This window comes from Fundulus heteroclitus, chromosome 21 (genome assembly GCF_011125445.2).
Source record: "Fundulus heteroclitus isolate FHET01 chromosome 21, MU-UCD_Fhet_4.1, whole genome shotgun sequence".
In the NCBI taxonomy this organism is placed as follows: domain Eukaryota; kingdom Metazoa; phylum Chordata; class Actinopteri; order Cyprinodontiformes; family Fundulidae; genus Fundulus; species Fundulus heteroclitus.
In genome coordinates this window covers 40121736-40141476 of record NC_046381.1, presented here as the reverse complement: position 1 = coordinate 40141476, position 19741 = coordinate 40121736, and the positions used below count along the sequence as shown (strand labels likewise).

Below are 19741 nucleotides of genomic sequence, written 5' to 3'. Positions count from 1 at the left end.
GTGTGTCCCACAAAGCCAGCGCTGACCACCATGCTGTCCGTTCTGTCTCTCCTCTCATCCTGTCCTCCATCTGTCCTTCTGTCGTCCTTCAGAGCTATAAGAAAGCTCTAGACGAGGTCAGTGACTCTCCCCCCCCCACCTCCTCCTTTCCCACACCGTCCTCCCTGTCCATCACTGGCGTCCGCGTCTCCTGCCGACTCCTTTCACACGTGTTCCTGTTTTTGGGGATGAATAATGTCCCGACACTCGATGGAAATGTGTGGAGTGAGAAGAAACATAACTGGGTAGAAATCTGAGTTTCGGGACAGGAAACGGTTCAAGCTGCGGTTCAGGGCCTGATTCTCTGCAGACCCCGACCTCCGTTCATGTTTAGCTGCCAGAACAGGCGGAGGATGCAGATGGAGGCGTTCTCTGACAAAATGAAATCTTCCCCAAGGGCAAAATGTTGATAAAAACAAAGTATTTGGCATTTATAAAGTTGCCTTTCATGGTAAATTCAATTCAATGTTATTTATATAGCGCCAATTCATGAAACATGTCATCTCAAGTCACTTTACAAAGTCAAAATCAGTCAGATTATACAAATTGGGTCAGATTATACAGATTGGTCAAAAATGTCCTATATAAGGAAACCAGTTGATTGCATCAAAGTCCCGACAAGCAGCATTCACTCCTCCTGAAGAAGCGTAGAGCCACAGTGGACAGTCGTCTGCATTGTTGATGGCTTTGCTGCAATCCCTCATACTGAGCAAGCATGAAGCGACAGTGGGAAGAAAAACCACCCATTAACGGGAAGGAAAAACCTCCAGCAGAACCAGGCTCAGTGTGAACGCTCATCTGCCTCGACCGACTGGGGTTACAGAAGACAGAGCAGAGACACAGAAAGCACAGAAGCTCACATTGACCCAGGAGTACTTTCTATGTTAGATGGTAATAGAGGATGATCTGTCTTCCCTGATGATGTCACAGCTAACAGAACGCCAGACCAGGTGTACCTTCTATGAAGAGAAAAATGACAGAGAACAAAATGTTAAAAGCTGAAATAACAACAAACAATGCAGATTGGAGAGCAGTAGGAGAACTCAGCAGAGAGAGAGAAATAGACCCTGATGTCCTCCAGCAGCCTAAGCCTATAGCAGCATAACTATAGAGATAGCTCAGGGTAACATGAGCCACTCTAACTATAAGCTTTGTCACAAAGGAAAGTTTTAAGATTAGTCCAAAAAGTAGACGGGGTGTCTGCCTCACGGACCAAAACTGGGAGTTGGTTCCACAGGAGAGGAGCCTGATAGCTAAAGGATCTGCCTCCCATTCTACTTTTAGAGACTCTAGGAACCACCAGCAGACCTGCAGTCTGAGAGCGAAGTGCTCTGTTAGGAACATACGGGGTAATCAGAGCTCTGATATATGATGGAGCTTGATTATTAAGGGCTTTATACGTTAGAAGGAGAATTTTAAAGGAGGAGCCTGATCTCTAGCTATGAAGCTAGCTGAGAATCTGTAGTTGGCCCACAGATATTCAGCAGTTTTTAACGAACACATTACAAAAACGGAACTAAAAATAAGTCAAACTTTCTTGAAATTAGTGCATTTGTCCTTGATTTGAGCAGGTAAATAAGATTATCTGCCAATGTTACTTATTTTAAGTTCTCTTTTCACAGAGCTCAGCTCAGATAATTAAAATAAGGGCCACAACTATTACATGAAGTTTTAAAAGTTACAAAAACAGCCACTGTGGAAAATTAGTTTTCACTTTTAAAGAACTAATTTTTTTCTCTCTCTTTAGGTTTTAGAATAAAGGAAAACAAAACTTTAAAGCTGCTTAAACCTGCATTTTTTATTGTATTTATATTTAAAAACCTGGGCTAGTTCTTTATGAATTTAGCCAAAGCTCTTTTTCTCTCTCCCTGCTTCCCCTTCATTGGGTTTAGATGCGTAACGGTTTGTTAGTGTTAAATATAACCTTAATAAATCTCTGAAGGGGTTTAAGCTGCAGTTTAGCACTTCTGTGTAGTTTTAACACTTAATGATGAACAACATTTCACCCTTAGAGTCACGCATGTCGTAAAACCCCTAATTAGAGCATCCTACCTTTATAAAATAGACCAGCAGCCTGTGTTGATGCACTAAAATATCGCACATTTAGAAAATACGTGAGAGCTAAACCATCAGAGCATTTTACTTTAAATTAAACTCAGACATTCATAAACAGTTTACTCTAACAAACAGTTCAGTTAGCAGCTGATATTCTCTAATGTTTAACTTTAAGATGATTATCATTTCATTTAAAAAAAACATTTTAATCAAACAAATTAAGGTAATTTGCTTAGGAGTTTAACTGTATATTTCACGCAAATAAGATTTTTTTTTTTGGTGTAGCTGTACATTTAAAATGTGTTACCCGTGTCTTGGATCAATTACAATCAGACGTTTATATTATATCATATTGTTTTAGATCATTTAGTGTTGTGAATTCTTTCCTATTGCTTCTTATTCAACGTAATGATGTAATGTTTTAGAAGATAACACTGCGTAACCTGGTGCAGGGCCGGAAATAGGAGGATCTGGGCCCCTGGGCTGGAGCTAGCTGTCCACTCAGGGGACTTTCCATCCAAATTACCAAACGCAGATTAATTAAAAAAAAAAAGTTACTTTAATTTCCTAAAAATATCCTATCCTCCCATGTGTGGTGAAATTTTAACAGTATTAAATCAACGTCCTACCGTTAATTTTCCTGGGTTTAACAGCAGACGCATTGCGCGGTTGTCCCGGGTTTCTCTCTAGTAATATAATAATATATTATTATATATTATTTCTCTCTCCTGTCAAATTACTGCTGGATAAAAGCCACTCGTGCTTTGAGAACATTCTGCCTTTTTATCACTGACACGAGAACACGGCGCATTTAGAGCCAACAGGAGAACCCGGCGGTGTCTTCCAGCTTTTCACCCAGTTATACCTTCTTCTTCTTCCGTCCCTTCCCCTGGGAAGTGATGCTGCTGAACTATTTTCAGGTTTCGTCAGACAGGAAGTCGACCTCTGATCAGACGCCGTACCAGTCGTGACTTCCTGTCGTCTCCCTCGGTGGAAACGCCACTTTATTCACCTCTGCTGCCATGGTTCATTTTCACGGTCACACTTTCTCTCTCTCTCTCTCTTCCTCCATTTTACCCTTCCTCTCTTCTCTTTCTCATCAGGAGGAGTTGGTAAGATTACTCACCCCCCCCCCCCCCCCCCCCCCCCACCTCACCAAAGTCTCCCCCACTTCGTCCACCTCCTGCCTCTCAGCATCCCTGCTGTGAAAGACCGGATATTTCTCTGGTTGCTTCTGTTTTTCTGCTGTGATGATGTGTCGGTTCGACCGCCATGTTGCTCCAGGCGTTCTCATTATGGTTACATCTGTTAACCTCGTTATTGAGATGTTCGTTAAGACATTCACACGTATTTCATTTAAAATCCAGATGTGAATCATAAGGAATCTGGGGAAAAATATAAAATCTAGTTTTTGATGCCTGCATTTCTATAACTTATTTGTTTGTTTCCTTTCTTTTACAAAAACAATAATTATTAAGGTTAGGTTATTAATTTTGCTTTTAAGAATATAATTAATCTTGTTTTGCCGTATGCCTCTGCAAATTCTCGAAAGTCTCTGATTTAAGCATGTTTGCTGTAGTTTTCCAAAATTCAGTTACATAAAATCCAATTTATTTTCATTTCTTTATTAAATTACTTTCAATTTAATCCAGTTTTAATGCTAATATGTTTAAGTAAATTAAGTTAATATAAAAAATGGACTATTAAATTAGATTGGTTTAATTCAGCTGTTATATAAATGAAGGTCACACAAACTCCTTCCTTGTCAATTATGTATGGATTAACTTATTAATTTGTGTTTACGGTTAACAAAAAAAATGGATTTTCATTCTTATAATTTTTTCATCATAATTAGCATTTTGCAGGATTTAAGATTTTAGTTTCTACCTGATTTTTTTATTATTCATGGTCATTTTAAACGTTTTTTCTGTAATTTTTACAAATTGGATTATTAAGTAGAGATAATGTAAAGAAATAAGAAAATTCTACATAATACATTTTCTGGGAGCTAATATGTCAAAATTAATAATTGATTAAACAATAAGAAGTCTAAGGAAAATAAATAGCATATGGCTTTTTGGTTTTCACCAAACGTTGCAATACATTTTATTATAAAATAAAACAGACTAAATAATAAAAAGTTAAAAACATTTTTTATGAAATATTAACCATAATTCTATTGCATATAGTAATTTACATTTTCTGTAACGTTTTATTGCACTGCTTGATTTCAGTCTTTTTTTTCAGTCGATTTAGATTCATAAAATGGTTTAAAACATATTAAGATATGTTTCAATAAGGAAATTGTAATTTTTATTTTGCCATTCTGGTGTTTGTTTTTTGTTGTTTGCATATTTACACTGTATATACCAATTTACTGAGATATTTACAATTCCCTTTATTTAACCCAGGTTTTAGGACAAAGTTTTCACTCAAAGATGTTAGGTTCAGGGCATTTAGATAATTTAATAAAGCCTGCTGCTTTATTAAATTTCTGGTTATATTTTAGAAGAAATTGAGCATCTGCTGAATGATCTAAATCCTGCTGCAACATGGCGACAGACTCATCACACTATGAGACGGTCGTTGCATCTCAGTTGATTTCTCTGTGGCTGCTGGATGTGAAATGCTACCTGGAGGTTATCTGAGCTGTAACCTGTAACATGGAGGCATGGTGAATGTCTGTAGTTCGACTCCCCTCGTGTCTCTGCTTCCTCTTCCTGCTCGCTGCCCTCCTCCTCATGACAGAGACCGCTGGCTGAAATGTAAACTAACAACCTGCATGGTGATCCCAGATCTGTCATGTTTCTGTGCTCTTCTGCCTGCTGGATTGCTCAGCCTGAACCGACAGGTTTCTTCTTACAGAAATGTCTTTACAACCAAATATTTCCTTTGATTTCGGTGCGTAGCGCTATTATTACAATCTGCTTTAACCCAAATTTACAGGTTAGTTTCACTGAACTCACTGGTTGCTTTATCTACAATTTAAAGATTACTTTTTGGAAATTACTCGATGCTTTCAGGGACTTTAAAGTTGCAGAATAATTTTCTGACAGCTTACTTTCCAAAACATAAGGGTTTCCTCCTTAAATCTCGTATTATTTTGCCGAACCTATCTGATTTTATTTTAATTTCCTCGGGACTTATTTTAAAAACCTACATGTTATTTTTCAGGAATCTTAATATTTCTTTCCAGAACTTGACACTGAAATGCTACGGTTACTTTCCCATAACCTGAAAGTTAGTTTACAGGTTACTTTTTCTTTTCTGAACTTATATTCTACTTTCCTACACATTACTTTCCAGAACTTTTCTGATATTTGTTTTTAGATTGGTGTCCCGGAACCTAAAGGCTGCTTTCTAAAACTTACCTGGAATGCAAAGGTTGATTTCCTGTAGTTTACAAACGTTTTTCATAAACTTTAAAGGCTATTTTTCAGAAAAATTTTCTTGAACCCATTCAGGACTGACAGGTTACTTTCCTGAACTTATGAGGAACCTGCCAGGTATTCAAACTCTAAGGTTTTAAAACCTTAGAGTTTGCATTCTGAGCTACTTTCTGGCAACTTAAAAATTACTTTCTCAAACTTACCTGGAATGTAAGGTTACTTTTACCGGACCTTCAAGTTTCTTTAATGGAAATTAAAGGTTAATTTGCTGAATTATTTTATGGAACTCATGGGGAACCTATAGGTTAGTTTCATAAACGTGCATGTTACCTTCTTAAACATAAACATACTTTGCTCAAGTTATCTGGGTTTTATTTGTTATCATTTTTAAATCTCACAGATTATTTTCTAGGGATTTAGATGTTGCTTTCTATGATTTGAAATGTCACTTTCCAGAATGCAAAGGTTAATATCCTGGAAATTATAACCTCCTTTCATTTAATTTGAAGGTTCATTTGCAGAATGGTTTCTCTGTTATCACAAATCAATTAAGGGTTACTTTCCAATACTTACAGGTTACTGCACCGAATCTGTGTGTAACTTTCTTAAACTTGCACTTTACCGTTTTCGGGACTTATCAGGTTTTTTTTAACCTTACAGCTTAATTTCTATGTTTGAAGTCCAAATATTTAGATGTTACTTTCCAGGGATTTACACAAAGCTCTGTGTAAATTCTGAGAAGTAACCTGTAAACTCAGGACAGTCACCTGTAAATCTGAGAAAATAACTCTCTGGAGAGTGACCTGGGTAAAATAACCTGTAGGTTTTATAAAAGTAGGATGTTAATTCCTGGAAATTACAGGCAGTACAACTAACTGCATTCCAGCTTTACTTGTTGTTCTAGCAGCTGCAGCCAGAGACACAGTGAGTCTCTAAAAGCACCTGATCTACCTGTTGATGTTTATAAAACTGCACTCACAGATGTAAAAGGTTTTTACAGACCAGTTTTCCATCAGTTTATTAATCAGCTTGGTGTGGATGTGAAATTAGCTGCTCTGGTTTTGCAGTGAGGTGTCCTTGCATCAAATGTGCAAAGCCACGGTATTTTATGGGAGCTTAATTCTCGTCGTTTACCTGCTACATCACTGCCTGAGCGAACAGACAGAACAGAATCAGTGAGAGTTGAACCCTCGTCCCGCAGGACCTGACTGCTCTGGCCAAAGAGCTGAGGGAGCTGCGGCAGGGAGAGGAGACCAGCCGCCCGCCTGTCAAAGTCACGGACTACTCTTCATCTAGCGAGGAGTCCCACAGCAGTGAGGATGAGGAGGGAGAGGGCCACTCTAACGACGGATCGGTGGCCGTCAGCGATATACCGCGCATTATGTGAGTAGTTTCAGTAGTTTCAGATCCCCTCCTTTAGTTTTAAATCTTAATGCTTGGATCAAATGAACAGAGCTGAAACAGGTATTTCAACAAAAAGAATACAACTAAAAGTAGTTTTTGCTTCCAGGCCTCCATCAAGTCAGAGCACCAACGAGTCGTTCGGCGTGATGGGCGGTCACAACGACAGCCTCGGAGACGCGTACGGAGACAGCTCAGAGGACAGCACGCTCATGATGCGAGAGGTGAGTCCGCCGTCCACTGCTGACTCAGCATAAAACACCGTTACTGCTCCCGTCTGGGTCCGGGTCTGTAGTGCAGGTGAAAAAACACCAGGCGGAGCGAAGTTTGGCCTCGTTTAGTCGCTGCTGAGACACGGCAGCTGTTTTACCAGAGACTCCTGGGTGATAAATACCAACTAAAAACAGACTTCTGGTGAAGTTAATACAACATGAAATTAAACTGAGGTCAAAACTCAGCTCTGAATGTTCAATTCAATTCAATTCAATTCAATTTTATTTATATAGCGCCAAATCATGAAACATGTCATCTCAAGGCACTTTACAAAGTCAAGTTCAATCATATTATACAGATTGGGTCAGATTATACAGATTGGTCAAAAATGTCCTATATAAGGGAACCAGTTGATTGCATCAAAGTCCCGACAAGCAGCATTCACTCCTGGGGAACCGTAGAGCCACAGGAAGAGTCATCTGCATTGTACATGGCTTTGCTGCAATCCCTCATACTGAGCAAGCATGAAGCGACAGTGGGAAGAAAAACCACCCATTAACGGGAAAAAAAAAACCTCCGGCAGAACCGGGCTCAGTATGAACGGTCATCTGCCTCGACCGACTGGGGTTACAGAAGACAGAACAGAGACACAACAAGAGAAACAAAAAAGCACAGAAGCACACATTGATCTAGTAATCTGTTCTACATTAGATGGTAGTAGCGGGTGAGCCGTCTTCTCTGGATGATGTCACAGTTAACAGAACGCCAGAGCAGGTGTACCTACTATGAAGAGAAAAGAGAGAGAACAGAAAGTTAAAGCAGAAATGACAACACATAATGCATAATTGAAGAACAGTAGAACTCAATAGAGTGAGAAAATTAGATCCTGATATACTTCAGTAACCTAAGCCTATAGCAGTAAAACTATAAAGGTAGCTGAGAGTAACATGAGCCACTCTAGTTATAATTTTTGTGTTGAATGTTGATATTTAAAAGAAAAGCGACAGAAGTCTGGGTGTGTTTGATTGGCCTAAAGTCAAACTGTGGATGCAGAAACTCGTGTTTTGTTTTTTACGTTGGGCCTCCAGCAGCATCGTTCCCACCCGCCTCCTTAAACAAGCCCACAGGCTCACCTGTCAGTCGCCTCGCTGCTCAGGGGCCACGCCCCCCCCACCTTCTCTTCTCTTCTTGCAGAGGTTTAGGGGACGGAGGCGGAGCTCTGCCCCCAGCAACGGTTTCCGTGGCAGCGGTAATCCGTTCCTTGGCAACACCAACCTCCCAGATTTGGTGCAACAAAGCGCCTCCCCTCTGGGTCACGCCTCTGGGGTCCAAGTAGGTGGAGCAGATCCCGGCCCCCTGAAAAACCTCCGTCCCCCCGTCTGGTCCTGACAAGCTGCCCCCCCCCCCCCCCCCACCTCATCACCTGCCCACAGACCCCCTCCACCAGCGCCGCTGTGTCTGCTACCTGCAGCCTCTCCACTGTGAGCTCAGGCTTCAGACTTTAAAACATCTCTGACAACTATTAAAGAATAATCTGCTCTTCGAAGGAAAGGTTCGGTCAAACTAATTGAATTAAATTTAAAATTTCTGGTTATAACGTTTCTCTGTCCAATGAGATTTTACACTGCAAAAAGGGAACTAAAAATAAGTAAAAATTTCTTCAAATGAGTTTATTTGACCAGGTACATAAGACTATTTGCCAATAGAATGAGATTTTTGCACTTAAAATAGCAACAATTCATCTCTAAAATTACATAATTAGACATCCTGCACTGGGAATAAGACGATGGAGATGAATTGTTCCTATTTTAAAGTGCAAAAATCTTATTCCATTGGCAAATAGTCTTATTTACCTGCTCTAATCAAGGAAAATTACAATGATTTCAAGAAAATTTCACTTACTTTTAGTTCTGTTTTTGCAGTTGCATGCTGTTATCCATTCATCATCGTTCTGGTTCCCCAAAAACAGACAGATCTTCCCCTCGCTGTCTAAATCAGGATTGAAGACAACAGAAAGAAGCTAAAGCTAGAACAAGAGTATAAAATTAAATTGAACCTACTTAAAAGTTGGGTTCAGGACCCAATGGGCAATAAATTCCTTTAATTGACTCAACATCTGCAAGGAGCCCAGGTTCTGTGGCTGCAGCACAAGCCCTCATTATCACCCCTCCACCACCGTGCTCTGCAGCTGGTGTTTCTGATATGCTGCGTTTGGTTTCCTCCAAACAGAAATCTGGGCTTTAGGGCCATATACAGGACTGTCTCAGAAAATTAGAATATTGTGATAAAGTTCTTTATTTTCTGTAATGCAATAAAAAAACATGAAATGTCATACATTCTGGATTCATTACAAATCAACTGTAATATCGCAAGCCTTTTATTGTTTTAATATCGCTGATTATGGCGTACAGCTGAAGAAAACTCAAAAATCCTATCTCAAAATATTAGAATATTTCCTCAGACAAAGTAAAAAAAATAAAATTATAACAGCAAAACAAAATCAAACATTTGAAAATGTCCATTAATGCACTCAGTACTTGGTTGTGAATCCTTTTGCACAGATTAGTGCATGAATGCGGCGTGGCATGGAGGCAATCAGCCTGTGGCATTGCTGAGGTGTTATGGATGCCCAGGATGCTTCAATAGCGGCCTTTAGCTCATTTGCATTGTTGGCTCTGGTGTCTTTCAGCTTCTTCTTCACAATAGCCCACAAATTCTCTATGGGGTTCAGGTCAGGGGAATTGGCAGGCCAATCAAGGACAGTAATGCCATGGTCAGTACACCAGTTACTGTGAGAATCTGATGTCGTCTCTTAACCACTACCATACTTGGGATTTAGTTTACTGAACCAAGCTGAGTGTTTTTCAAGGCTCAGGAAACCCTGCAGTGTTTCCAGTTAATTAGACGATTCAAGTGATTAGTTGAAGAGCCTACTAGTATACTTTTTCACCATATTCTAATATTTTGAGATAGGATATTTGGGTTTCTTAAGCTGTAAGCCATAATCGGCGATATTAAAACAATAAAAGGCTTGCGATATTTCAGTTGGTTTGTAATGAATCCAGAATGTATGACATTTCATGTTTTTTAATTGCATTACAGAAAATAAAGAACTTTATCACAATATTCTAATTTTCTGAGACAGTCCTGTATGTCAGCTTTAGTCTCGTCTGTGTGAAGGAAACTTTGCTTCAGATGTTGTGTACTTCATTCAGATGCAGCTTTGTAAGCCAAAGTTATGCTCTCGGGTTGTTTGTAGAGCGCAGAGACTTCCTCCTCTAACACTCCCACACAGACCAGACCTGCTCAGTCTTTTTCTAACCATCCTGTCATGACCTTTAAGCTTTAACCTGCTAACTGAGGGCTGTAGAGTCAGAGGTGGAGCTCCTGGTATCTGTCCACGAGGCTCATCCAGGTCCCTAGCAGCCAACATGGTGGAGCTTCCAGCTAAATAAACTTCATCATTACACGTTCAGTCAGAGCTGGGTTGAACCCAACTGACCGCCCAATAAAACGATGTGAACAGCTTGTATGTTTAGGATGTGTTGCTTATAATCCTTGTAAATTAGACAACATTTCAACATTTCCACTGTGTGCCACAAGAGGGAGCTCCTGTACCACAGTTTCACACGTTTTCTGGGGCAGTTATAGTAATAATCTTCCTCTTCTTTCATGATTATATGCTTCCAGCTGACATTAGGATGTTAACCTTATTCCACCAGCAGACATTTGCATGATACGTACATATGTTAGAGAGCCAAGTCTTTAAAAAGGGTTTATGCATTAAATAAAGTCAGTCCTCTGTAACAGGAACTGAAGCACCATATTATGAATTTCACTCTGCAAAAAGGGAACTAAAAGTAAGAAAGAATTTCTTGAAATTAGTGTATTTTTCCTTGATTTGAGGAGCTAAATAAGACTGTTTGCCAATGGAATGAGTATTTTACCCCTAAAATAAGATAATTAGACACCCTGCACTTGAAATAAGTTGATGGAGATGAATTGTTGCTATTTTAAGTGCAAAAATCTTACTCCATTGGCAGATGGAAGGAAAATGCACTGATTTCAAGAAAATTTGAAATCTTTTAGTTCCCTTTTTGCAGTGCATATAAGGTTTACCTGCCTGCTTTGTCTGGTTTAATTATGGTCCATATCCTTTCCTTCCTTCCCTCCATCTCTCAGTTTTCCAGCCTCTGAACCAGGAAGTTCCCACCCTGTTTCTGTCAAGTTTTCACTAAATAAAGGAAGCATTAGTATTCCTTCCAGTGACACAACAGTCGGAAAACTGTCAAAGATCCAAACCTGTGTTTCCTTTATTTTGAGGATAATGAGGCCTGTTTCTGTGCTCTGCAGTACGGGATGGGAGGCAGCGGCGGCTCCAAGGCTTCCTTCACGCCGTTTGTTGATCCGAGGGTTTACGGGACCTCGCCGACTGAAGACGACGAGAAAAACTCTGCTGCAGGTACGTCCCTCCATCCCACCGGATTCTTCCTCAACTCCTTCATGAAGACGATGCAGATTTTCCCACTGCCAACTGGGCCCACATCAAGATTTTCTCAAGGAGAAACCATCGTCGTCTGTACCTGTTTATTCATGTCGGGCTGTTTGTTTATACAGTAATCATTGAGTGAGAGGCAGGAAGAACCCTGGACATCTTACCAGTGCCTCACAGGGTAACACAGACACACTGTGGACACACACAGCCATACCTGAGACAGTTTAGAGCAGGGATGGGCAACTGGCGGCCCGGGGGCCGCACACGGCCCTCGTCATCACGCAGTGCGGCCCGCGAATAGATCACTAATAATTTTATAATAATAATAATAATAATAATAATAATAATAATAATAATGTAATTATACTTTTGACCGATAGAGGGCGCGCCGTACCCAAACAATAGCGGGCATGGGCCGCTTTGCAACAGCGAGGAAGAAAGTCAAGAGCCCTGGCCATGGCCATGGCATAAAGGGAAAACTTGACCGAGAAAGTCACATTTTTCAGACAAAATGGGAAGAAGTATGGACATGGGGATTTTTTTTTTTTTTTTTTTGCTACACAGCACCGCATTCACAGAGCAGTGTGATGCATTTGCGAGCGTCAGAAAGCAATGGTGCATTCAGGAGCATGGGACATTAGATTTTTCAGAGAAAAAAGCTAACAGATGTGCATACTCAAAAAATAACAGAAATACAATTATAGAGCATTCAGTATTGTAAGAAAGCCCACATTGTTTCTGGATAGACACATTATTGTTTGGGTTAAGTTCTGTTCCGTTTTATGCCTCTTTCCTTGTAAATTTGAAATGTCCCATGCTCCTGAATGCATTGATATGGAGTTTAAATTTCTTTTTTGCAATTTTTTTTAAAGCAAACGGTTTGTCTTTTGCTTAAGGACATATTAAAATGCATTTATATGCAGAAAATAGTTATATGTTAGTGCAGTAAACATACAGATATAAATTCATCTAAAATTTGTTCTTATTGAGAATAATTTGTAGCGTCTTTCATATCCAACTATTTGAAGTGCGTGGTCATGTGGCCCTCCAATGGTCGTGCTGAAAAAAATGTGGCCCTCTTTATCATGGAAGTTGTCCATCCCTGGTTTAGAGACCAGTTAACCTAGCACTCATCTTTTTGAACTGTTGGAGGAAGCCGGAGTACCCGGAGAGGACTGATGAATGCACAGGGAGAAAATGCAAACTCCATGCAGTTCAGGGGTTCCCCACTTTGGGAACTGGAGCGTCGCTGATTCCGACTTTTACAAATTAGGTCCATAAACTTATAATAGAGCCAAAAACCTGTTAGAGATAAATTTACAAGGTGCTTTTGTTCCAAGGCTTCTAAATACAAAGACTTTTTAACATAGTATTTGTCACAGTTACACAAAATTACTGTAGGTTGTTGTCTTATTGATAAGAAAAACAATCAAAATGCAGAGCTACAGAGACGAACGAAAGCAGCTCTGAAGACACGTTTCCATCTGATGACATCTTTCTTTGGTTTGTCTGCGGTGCTGCAGCTCTGTTTGCTGACGAGCTGCTGAAACAGGAGCAGGAGCAGGAGCAGGCGAGGCTGAACGAGGCCAGGAAGATCTCGGTGGTCAACGTGAACCCCACCAACATCCGACCGCACAGCGACACGCCCGAGATCCGGAAATACAAGAAGCGCTTCAACTCCGAGATCCTCTGCGCAGCTCTCTGGGGTGAGACGGCAGCGCACGCCTCGCGGATACTCAGATGTCCGTGTGGCTGCAGGAAATCACAGGTTTTGTGTGTTTTCCAGGAGTGAATCTGCTGGTGGGGACGGAGAACGGCCTGATGCTGCTGGACCGCAGCGGCCAAGGCAAAGTTTACAACCTGATCAATCGGAGGCGCTTCCAACAGATGGACGTCCTGGAGGGACTGAATGTCCTGGTCACCATCTCAGGTCGGTTGACCTGCCTTGAACCTCAGCTATCAAATATGTTTTTAACAGACGACGTCAGACAATAATTCATCAGTTGATCATGATATGCCCACGTCAATCCTTTCCTTACCTGGTAGGAATGTTGCTAGTTCCTACAATGACGACTTTACCAGGACTCTTCTTGGTATTGTGGTTGCATATACTCTGGAAGAGCTGCAGAGTTCCAAAAGATAAGTAAAAAAAAAAAAAAAATAAGGCTCTAATTTCCTCACCTGCAGGGAAGAAGAACAAGCTGCGCGTTTACTACCTGTCCTGGCTGAGGAACAGGATATTACACAACGACCCGGAGGTGGAGAAGAAACAGGGCTGGATCACAGTGGGGGAACTGGAGGGCTGTGTGCACTATAAAGTCGGTATGTTGTCAGCATACAAACACATTAAACACTGTTTGTTACGGTTAAAACTGTTAGAATTAGACAATTCAAACACTGCTTTCTTCATGTCTGACATGTTTTTCTATATATAATTATTTTTTTTCTGCAGTAAAGTACGAGAGGATTAAATTCCTGGTGATTGCTCTGAAGAACTCGGTGGAAATCTACGCCTGGGCACCAAAACCTTACCATAAATTTATGGCCTTTAAGGTAATAATAGCAGGATGCTGAGGGCTGCAGCAAATAGTTATCATTGTTGTAGAGGAGGAAGAACCAGTGTCCCTAAATAGACTGAAATTATCAAGTCTTTGTATTCATACCGACCACTTTAATTGCTTTACTGAAAACATGAATCCAAGCCACAACTTTTGAATTGCAGGACAACTACCTCTCTACTTATCTCATATATAGCGATCCTTCAAGCCATTTCTATGCATTTTGTTCTAATGCATAATGTTAGCGTCAGGCAGACAACACACCTGCAATAGTTTGATATTTCTTTTAAGTACTTGTTCCGAGCAGTCTAACCGGTAGCTTTACCAAGGCAAGGCAAATTTATTTGTATAGAACATTTCAGCACAAAGACAATATAAAGTGCTTTACATGATTAAAATATAGGAAAATAAAACAGAATAAAAGCAAGTTGGAATAAACATGGGGAAATGGAAACTAAAAGCAAATGTTAAAAATAGTTTGACTACAAAGTTATACTAATGATATTTCAGTAAAACACTTTAACTGGAACAGTCGAAGGCAATCCTAAACAAATGTGTTTTTAATCTTGATTTAAAAGAACTTTTACAGTTTTCTGGGAGTTTGTTCCAGATCAGTGGAGCATAGGAACTAAATGCTGCTTCTCCATGTCTGGTTCTGGTTCTGGTTCTGCAGAGCAGGCTGGAGCCAGAAGACCTGAGTGGTCTGGAGGGTTGATGTCCTGATAACAAGTCTGTGATGTATTTAGGTGATAATTCAGGGATTTATAGACTAACAGAAGGATTTTAAAGTCTATTCTCTGAGATACAGGGAGTCAGTGGAAGGTCATGTTAAGGTTACCAGGTCATCTTTTACCAACACTCAAATACTGTCTGAAAAGAGTTACACAGGTATTCATGGCTGAAATTCGGTCCTTTAACCACTCACTCTCCTCTCTGCCTGTCAGTCTTTTACAGATCTGCAACATCGCCCCCTGCTGGTGGATTTAACTGTGGAGGAGGGCCAAAGGTTAAAGGTCATCTATGGCTCCACTGTTGGTTTCCATGTGATTGATGTGGATTCTGGAAACCCCTACGACATCTACATCCCCTCACATGTAAGTGAGAGGAAGCACACGCGTGTGTGTTTGCAGCTGATGGAGAACATTTTATGCGCTTGTGAAGTGGGGACTTTGATGTAAAGTAAGGACCTTTTTTTTCGGTCCTCGCTTTTTTTGGGGCTAGGGGTTAGGTTTACAACTAAGGTGTCAATTAGGTTTAGGATTCTTTCAGGGTGAGGCCATAGAAAGGATTGAAAATGAATGGAAGTCTATGGAAGTCAAGGCCCGGTCCTCACTTTGTATTTTAAACGAGGATGCGTGTGGTAAGGTTTAGGACAAAGGTGTCAGTTACGTTTAGGTTAGCCCATAGAAAAGTTTAAAAATGAATGGAAGTCAATGGAAGTAAAGACGAAGTCTTGAGTAAGTATTTAAAACAAGGATGTGTGTGTGTGTGTGTGTGTGTGTGTTCTGGTATTTGCACATTGTGGGGACCAGACTTGCCCACATCACAACAACCTGTCCCCAATATAAACAGCTCCTGACCCAATTATTCATTAAACTTTACCACATTTATGGGATTTTATTTTGTAAGAGATCAACACAAGTAGTGGAAGGAAAATGAAAAATATACTTTTAATTTTCAATACCACCCAATAAATTAAAACTCAACCAGTTTTTCTACAGTGAACAGAGTCATGCTACGTTTAGTTTAACCTCCATATTAATGTAGCTGTTCTGTTTCTGGTCTTAGAGGTTCTTTAGAGAACATTGGAGAACATTGGTAAAAAACCAGCAGCATGAAGACCAAAGAACACAGCAGACAAACCCAGAAAATACTAAACCACATGTTATTTTCCTGCCACTTCACAGTTATGTTCTTTGTTTTGGTGTGTTGTATAAAATCAAACATGCATTGTAGTTGTAAAATATGATAAAGGTAAAATGTTATGCATATGTTTACCAAATATTGTGTATATCCCTATAATTTATAGTGTGAAAAATAAACTACAAATAGAGAAGTTTAAAAGCAATTTAAGCCTAAAACACCTATATAGGTTAGTGCTACTACATCTGCTTTAAAACGTGTCTCTAGAAGTGAATAAAGTTTAGAGTATTGGAAAATATAAAGTTTGTGTAGATGAATGAGTCTGAACTTCATTTATTAAAATCAGAGAGAAACACATTGATTATTTAAAATTAACTCAGCGAGGAAAATGATTGTGTTAATAATTGAGAATAATGAGCAGATAAGCTCTAGATGAAGCAGCAGCCATTTTCAGCCTGGTAATCCACCTAACCCTGGCCTACAAGTCATTCTCACAGAAAAAGGCTCCATTAACTGAAGAAATTAACCAAAACCAATAGAAATTTTGATATTTTTGGGCACTTTAACATTCAAAGCATAATATAATTTGTTATTTTAGCTCCAACATTCAGGTACGAGGGGAGAACAAGTCCTGCAGCCATGAATCTTTTAGGTATCAAGGACTAAAAATTAGCACAAAAAACAGTACATTTCTAAAGAAATACATTTAAAAGAAACTTTGAACTATTAATAATTACATCATTAGAATAACAAAGGAAGGCGTGGCCGCTTGACAGGAAGAACCAGAAATGACTCAAGACTTTTGCACAGTTCTGTAACTTAAATAACAACGAGATAGTAAGGGCTGCTGAATCAATGTCCTCCTCTAACCCTGGCGTGCTTTCAGTCAGAGACCGATGGGTAAAGGAGACGGTAACCATAGCAACCGCCTCTCGTTGCTTATCGGCACCCTTGAATGATGCTCATGTCTGTACGGTGGCGAGCGCGTGGCTGAGGAGCAGAAGAATTGTCTTGTTCCAGCAGTTTAATGTCCCTAACCCCACCACAATGTTCAACCTCTGGTTCCTCACAGATCCAAGGTCAGGTCACCCCGCACGCCATCGTGGTCCTGCCCAAGACGGACGGCATGGAGATGCTGCTGTGCTACGAGGACGAGGGCGTCTACGTCAACACCTACGGGCGTATCACCAAAGACGTGGTGCTGCAGTGGGGCGAGATGCCCACATCTGTCGGTACGTCGGTCCAGCCGATAAAAACTAGTTTTGTGATTTATGGTTAAGCTCTGTCGATGAGTTGCAGCTGAATTCTTATTGTTTATTTAACATTTTCATGGTGTGAAAGCTGCATAATACATTGCAAAAGAGTTTTTACTCCTTAAACTCTTCCACATTTTCTCACATTGTAAAGCAAACTTTAGTGAATTTTATGGGGATTTTATGTGACAGACCCAGGTTTAGACTCATTGGAAGGACAGCATCTGCAAACATCAATTCTTGCCACATATTCTGAATTTAATGTAGATCTTGACTTTGACTAGGCCGTTCTAACGCATGAATATGAGGTTTTTCCTTCCCGCTAATGGGTGGTTTTTCTTTCCACTGTCGCTTTATGCTTGCTCAGTATGAGGGATTGCTGCAAAGCCATGGACAATGCAAACAACTCTCCCTGTAGCATCCAGGAGTGAATGCTGCTTGTCGGGACTTTGAAGCAATCAAATGGTTTCCTTATATAGGACATTTTTGACCAATCTGTATAATATGATTGATTTTGACTTTGTAAAGTGCCTTGAGATGACATGTTTCATGAATTGGCGCTATATAAATAAAATTGAATGGACACGCTTTGAACTGTGGTCTTAGAAAATATTTTGTGTGGCCCCTGATGCCAGTTCATGGTATAAATGTGTCCCTCCAGCAAATGGAGCTGATGCAGATGGACAATTGCTGTATTGTTTTAGAATGAGGTTCTTACTGACAAATTTACATCATCTTATGTGGAAAATGTTTATTTTTCTCCTTAATTTTAATATCATAGTAAGCATGGCCACAAACAGGTTTTCTACTTGGAATATCTTGGGTTAAGCTCCATCCATCTCCCCATCTACACTAACCAGCTTTCATGTCTACACTGGAGAAGAACATCCCCACAGCATGATGCAGCCACCACCATGCTTCAGTTTAGGGATGGTGTGGTCAGGGTGATGTGCAGTATTTGCCAACATGCATTATTGTTTGCATGCAAAATGCTCTGCAACATGCAGAGAACCTGACCCTGCTATAAACTGGACCAGAACGTCCTCCATGATCCGTCTGCTGGGTTCCCTGGTCTCCAATGGTTCTGATTGAACTGACTGTTCTCTTGAGAACCTCTGAGACCAGAAACATGCAATGAAACAATGAAAAAATAGATTTTGTTTTTTAACTAAAGTTGTTATTTTCTAGGTTTTCTTTAAAAATGTACAATTGCCTTTCATTTGTTTTTGTGATCAAACTAAAACAGTGAATGTCAAATACTTGCTGTCATTTTATCTTGGACTATTTATAGAAAAAGAACCTGTGGAGTGATAAAATACAGCATTCCAAGCTTGTCTTGCACTGCTTTTGCAGAGTTGTATCCAGGTAGAATCATTATCTGCGGTTCTATAATACCAGCCTTGTTTAGTGAAACTAAGACAGACTCCACCCAAAACTATCAAGTCCCACAACATTCCTGATGCTTACAAATACTTTGCAGAAATTGCATCACTCTTTTGGTTTCTGACAGAACTGGAATGTTTGTATGAACGAGATCCGGTTAATGTCGCATTGGTGCTAATTCTCTAAAAGCAAAGGTAGCCTTTCTCTAGTCCTGCCGACCAGCATCAGTTACAGATACCAGAACACGATCACTCATAATTTCAGATCAATAGACTCAAACCAAGCCGTCATGCTGTCCTGTGTTATGGCAGCTCTGGCAGGAAGTACAGATCAGTCCGTTTTAACCTCCACCGTTAGAAGCCCTGGCAGCGTTTAGGTGCGTTTGTCTTGGGTTGCAGACGGGTTTCCAGCCCCTCTCCATGTCTGTGTGTTTATATCTGCGTTCATATGTTCTTCTGTCCTTGCAGCCTACATCCACTCCAACCAGATCATGGGCTGGGGGGAGAAGGCCATTGAGATCCGCTCCGTGGAGACGGGACACCTCGATGGAGTTTTCATGCACAAGCGAGCTCAGCGACTGAAGTTCCTGACGGAGAGGAACGACAAAGTGAGTCAGAAACCAGCCGGTCGCAACCATAACCGTATCTATGGGTCTTTTATTTAGCGTTTTTAATATGATCTAATTCTTAAAGAAAAATCTGCTGATTGTGTTTTGTTATAAAGAATAATCAAATAAATCAAATTATATTCATTTTAATTTGACCGTAATTACATTGATTTTTACCTAACTGGTATTTATTGCATCTATTATGAAATAATTTTTAAAATGGGACTTCAACAGACAATAATTTAACTGTAAATAATTGAGCTGAACCGGTTAATTAGAACAAAAATAATAATGTAGGGACCTGGTTTATGCCCATATTTGACCTTAAATGCATTGAACTCAGTCATGATTGCATGTATATGACAGTACTTACTGACATCAAACTAAACTGCATTTATTAGGTTTAAATTGGAGGATATTAGATTATATTGGGGTTCAAACAGGATGGCAGTTATTTCTGAATGGAATGCATGATTAATAAAATT

General features: G+C 40.0%; 1 protein-coding gene across 10 annotated transcripts in view; it reads left to right on the top strand.

Moving 5' to 3' along the window:
* tnikb (TRAF2 and NCK interacting kinase b) overlaps positions 1-19741 on the top strand; it is a 78406-nt gene that overhangs the window by 56077 nt on the left and 2588 nt on the right. For 3 of the 10 annotated variants that reach the window (XM_036124938.1, XM_036124934.1, XM_036124939.1), the window contains 13 exons: positions 93-116; positions 3198-3206; positions 6685-6866; positions 6994-7108; positions 8292-8429; positions 11451-11559; positions 13116-13298; positions 13379-13522; positions 13780-13914; positions 14045-14145; positions 15095-15244; positions 17086-17245; positions 19117-19256. In XM_036124938.1, the coding sequence (XP_035980831.1) occupies positions 93-116; positions 3198-3206; positions 6685-6866; positions 6994-7108; positions 8292-8429; positions 11451-11559; positions 13116-13298; positions 13379-13522; positions 13780-13914; positions 14045-14145; positions 15095-15244; positions 17086-17245; positions 19117-19256 (1590 nt within the window). The remainder of the gene's footprint in view (positions 1-92; positions 117-3197; positions 3207-6684; positions 6867-6993; positions 7109-8291; positions 8430-11450; positions 11560-13115; positions 13299-13378; positions 13523-13779; positions 13915-14044; positions 14146-15094; positions 15245-17085; positions 17246-19116; positions 19257-19741) is intronic. The other 7 variants (XM_036124935.1, XM_036124943.1, XM_036124940.1 and 4 more) reach the window with 3 other exon arrangements.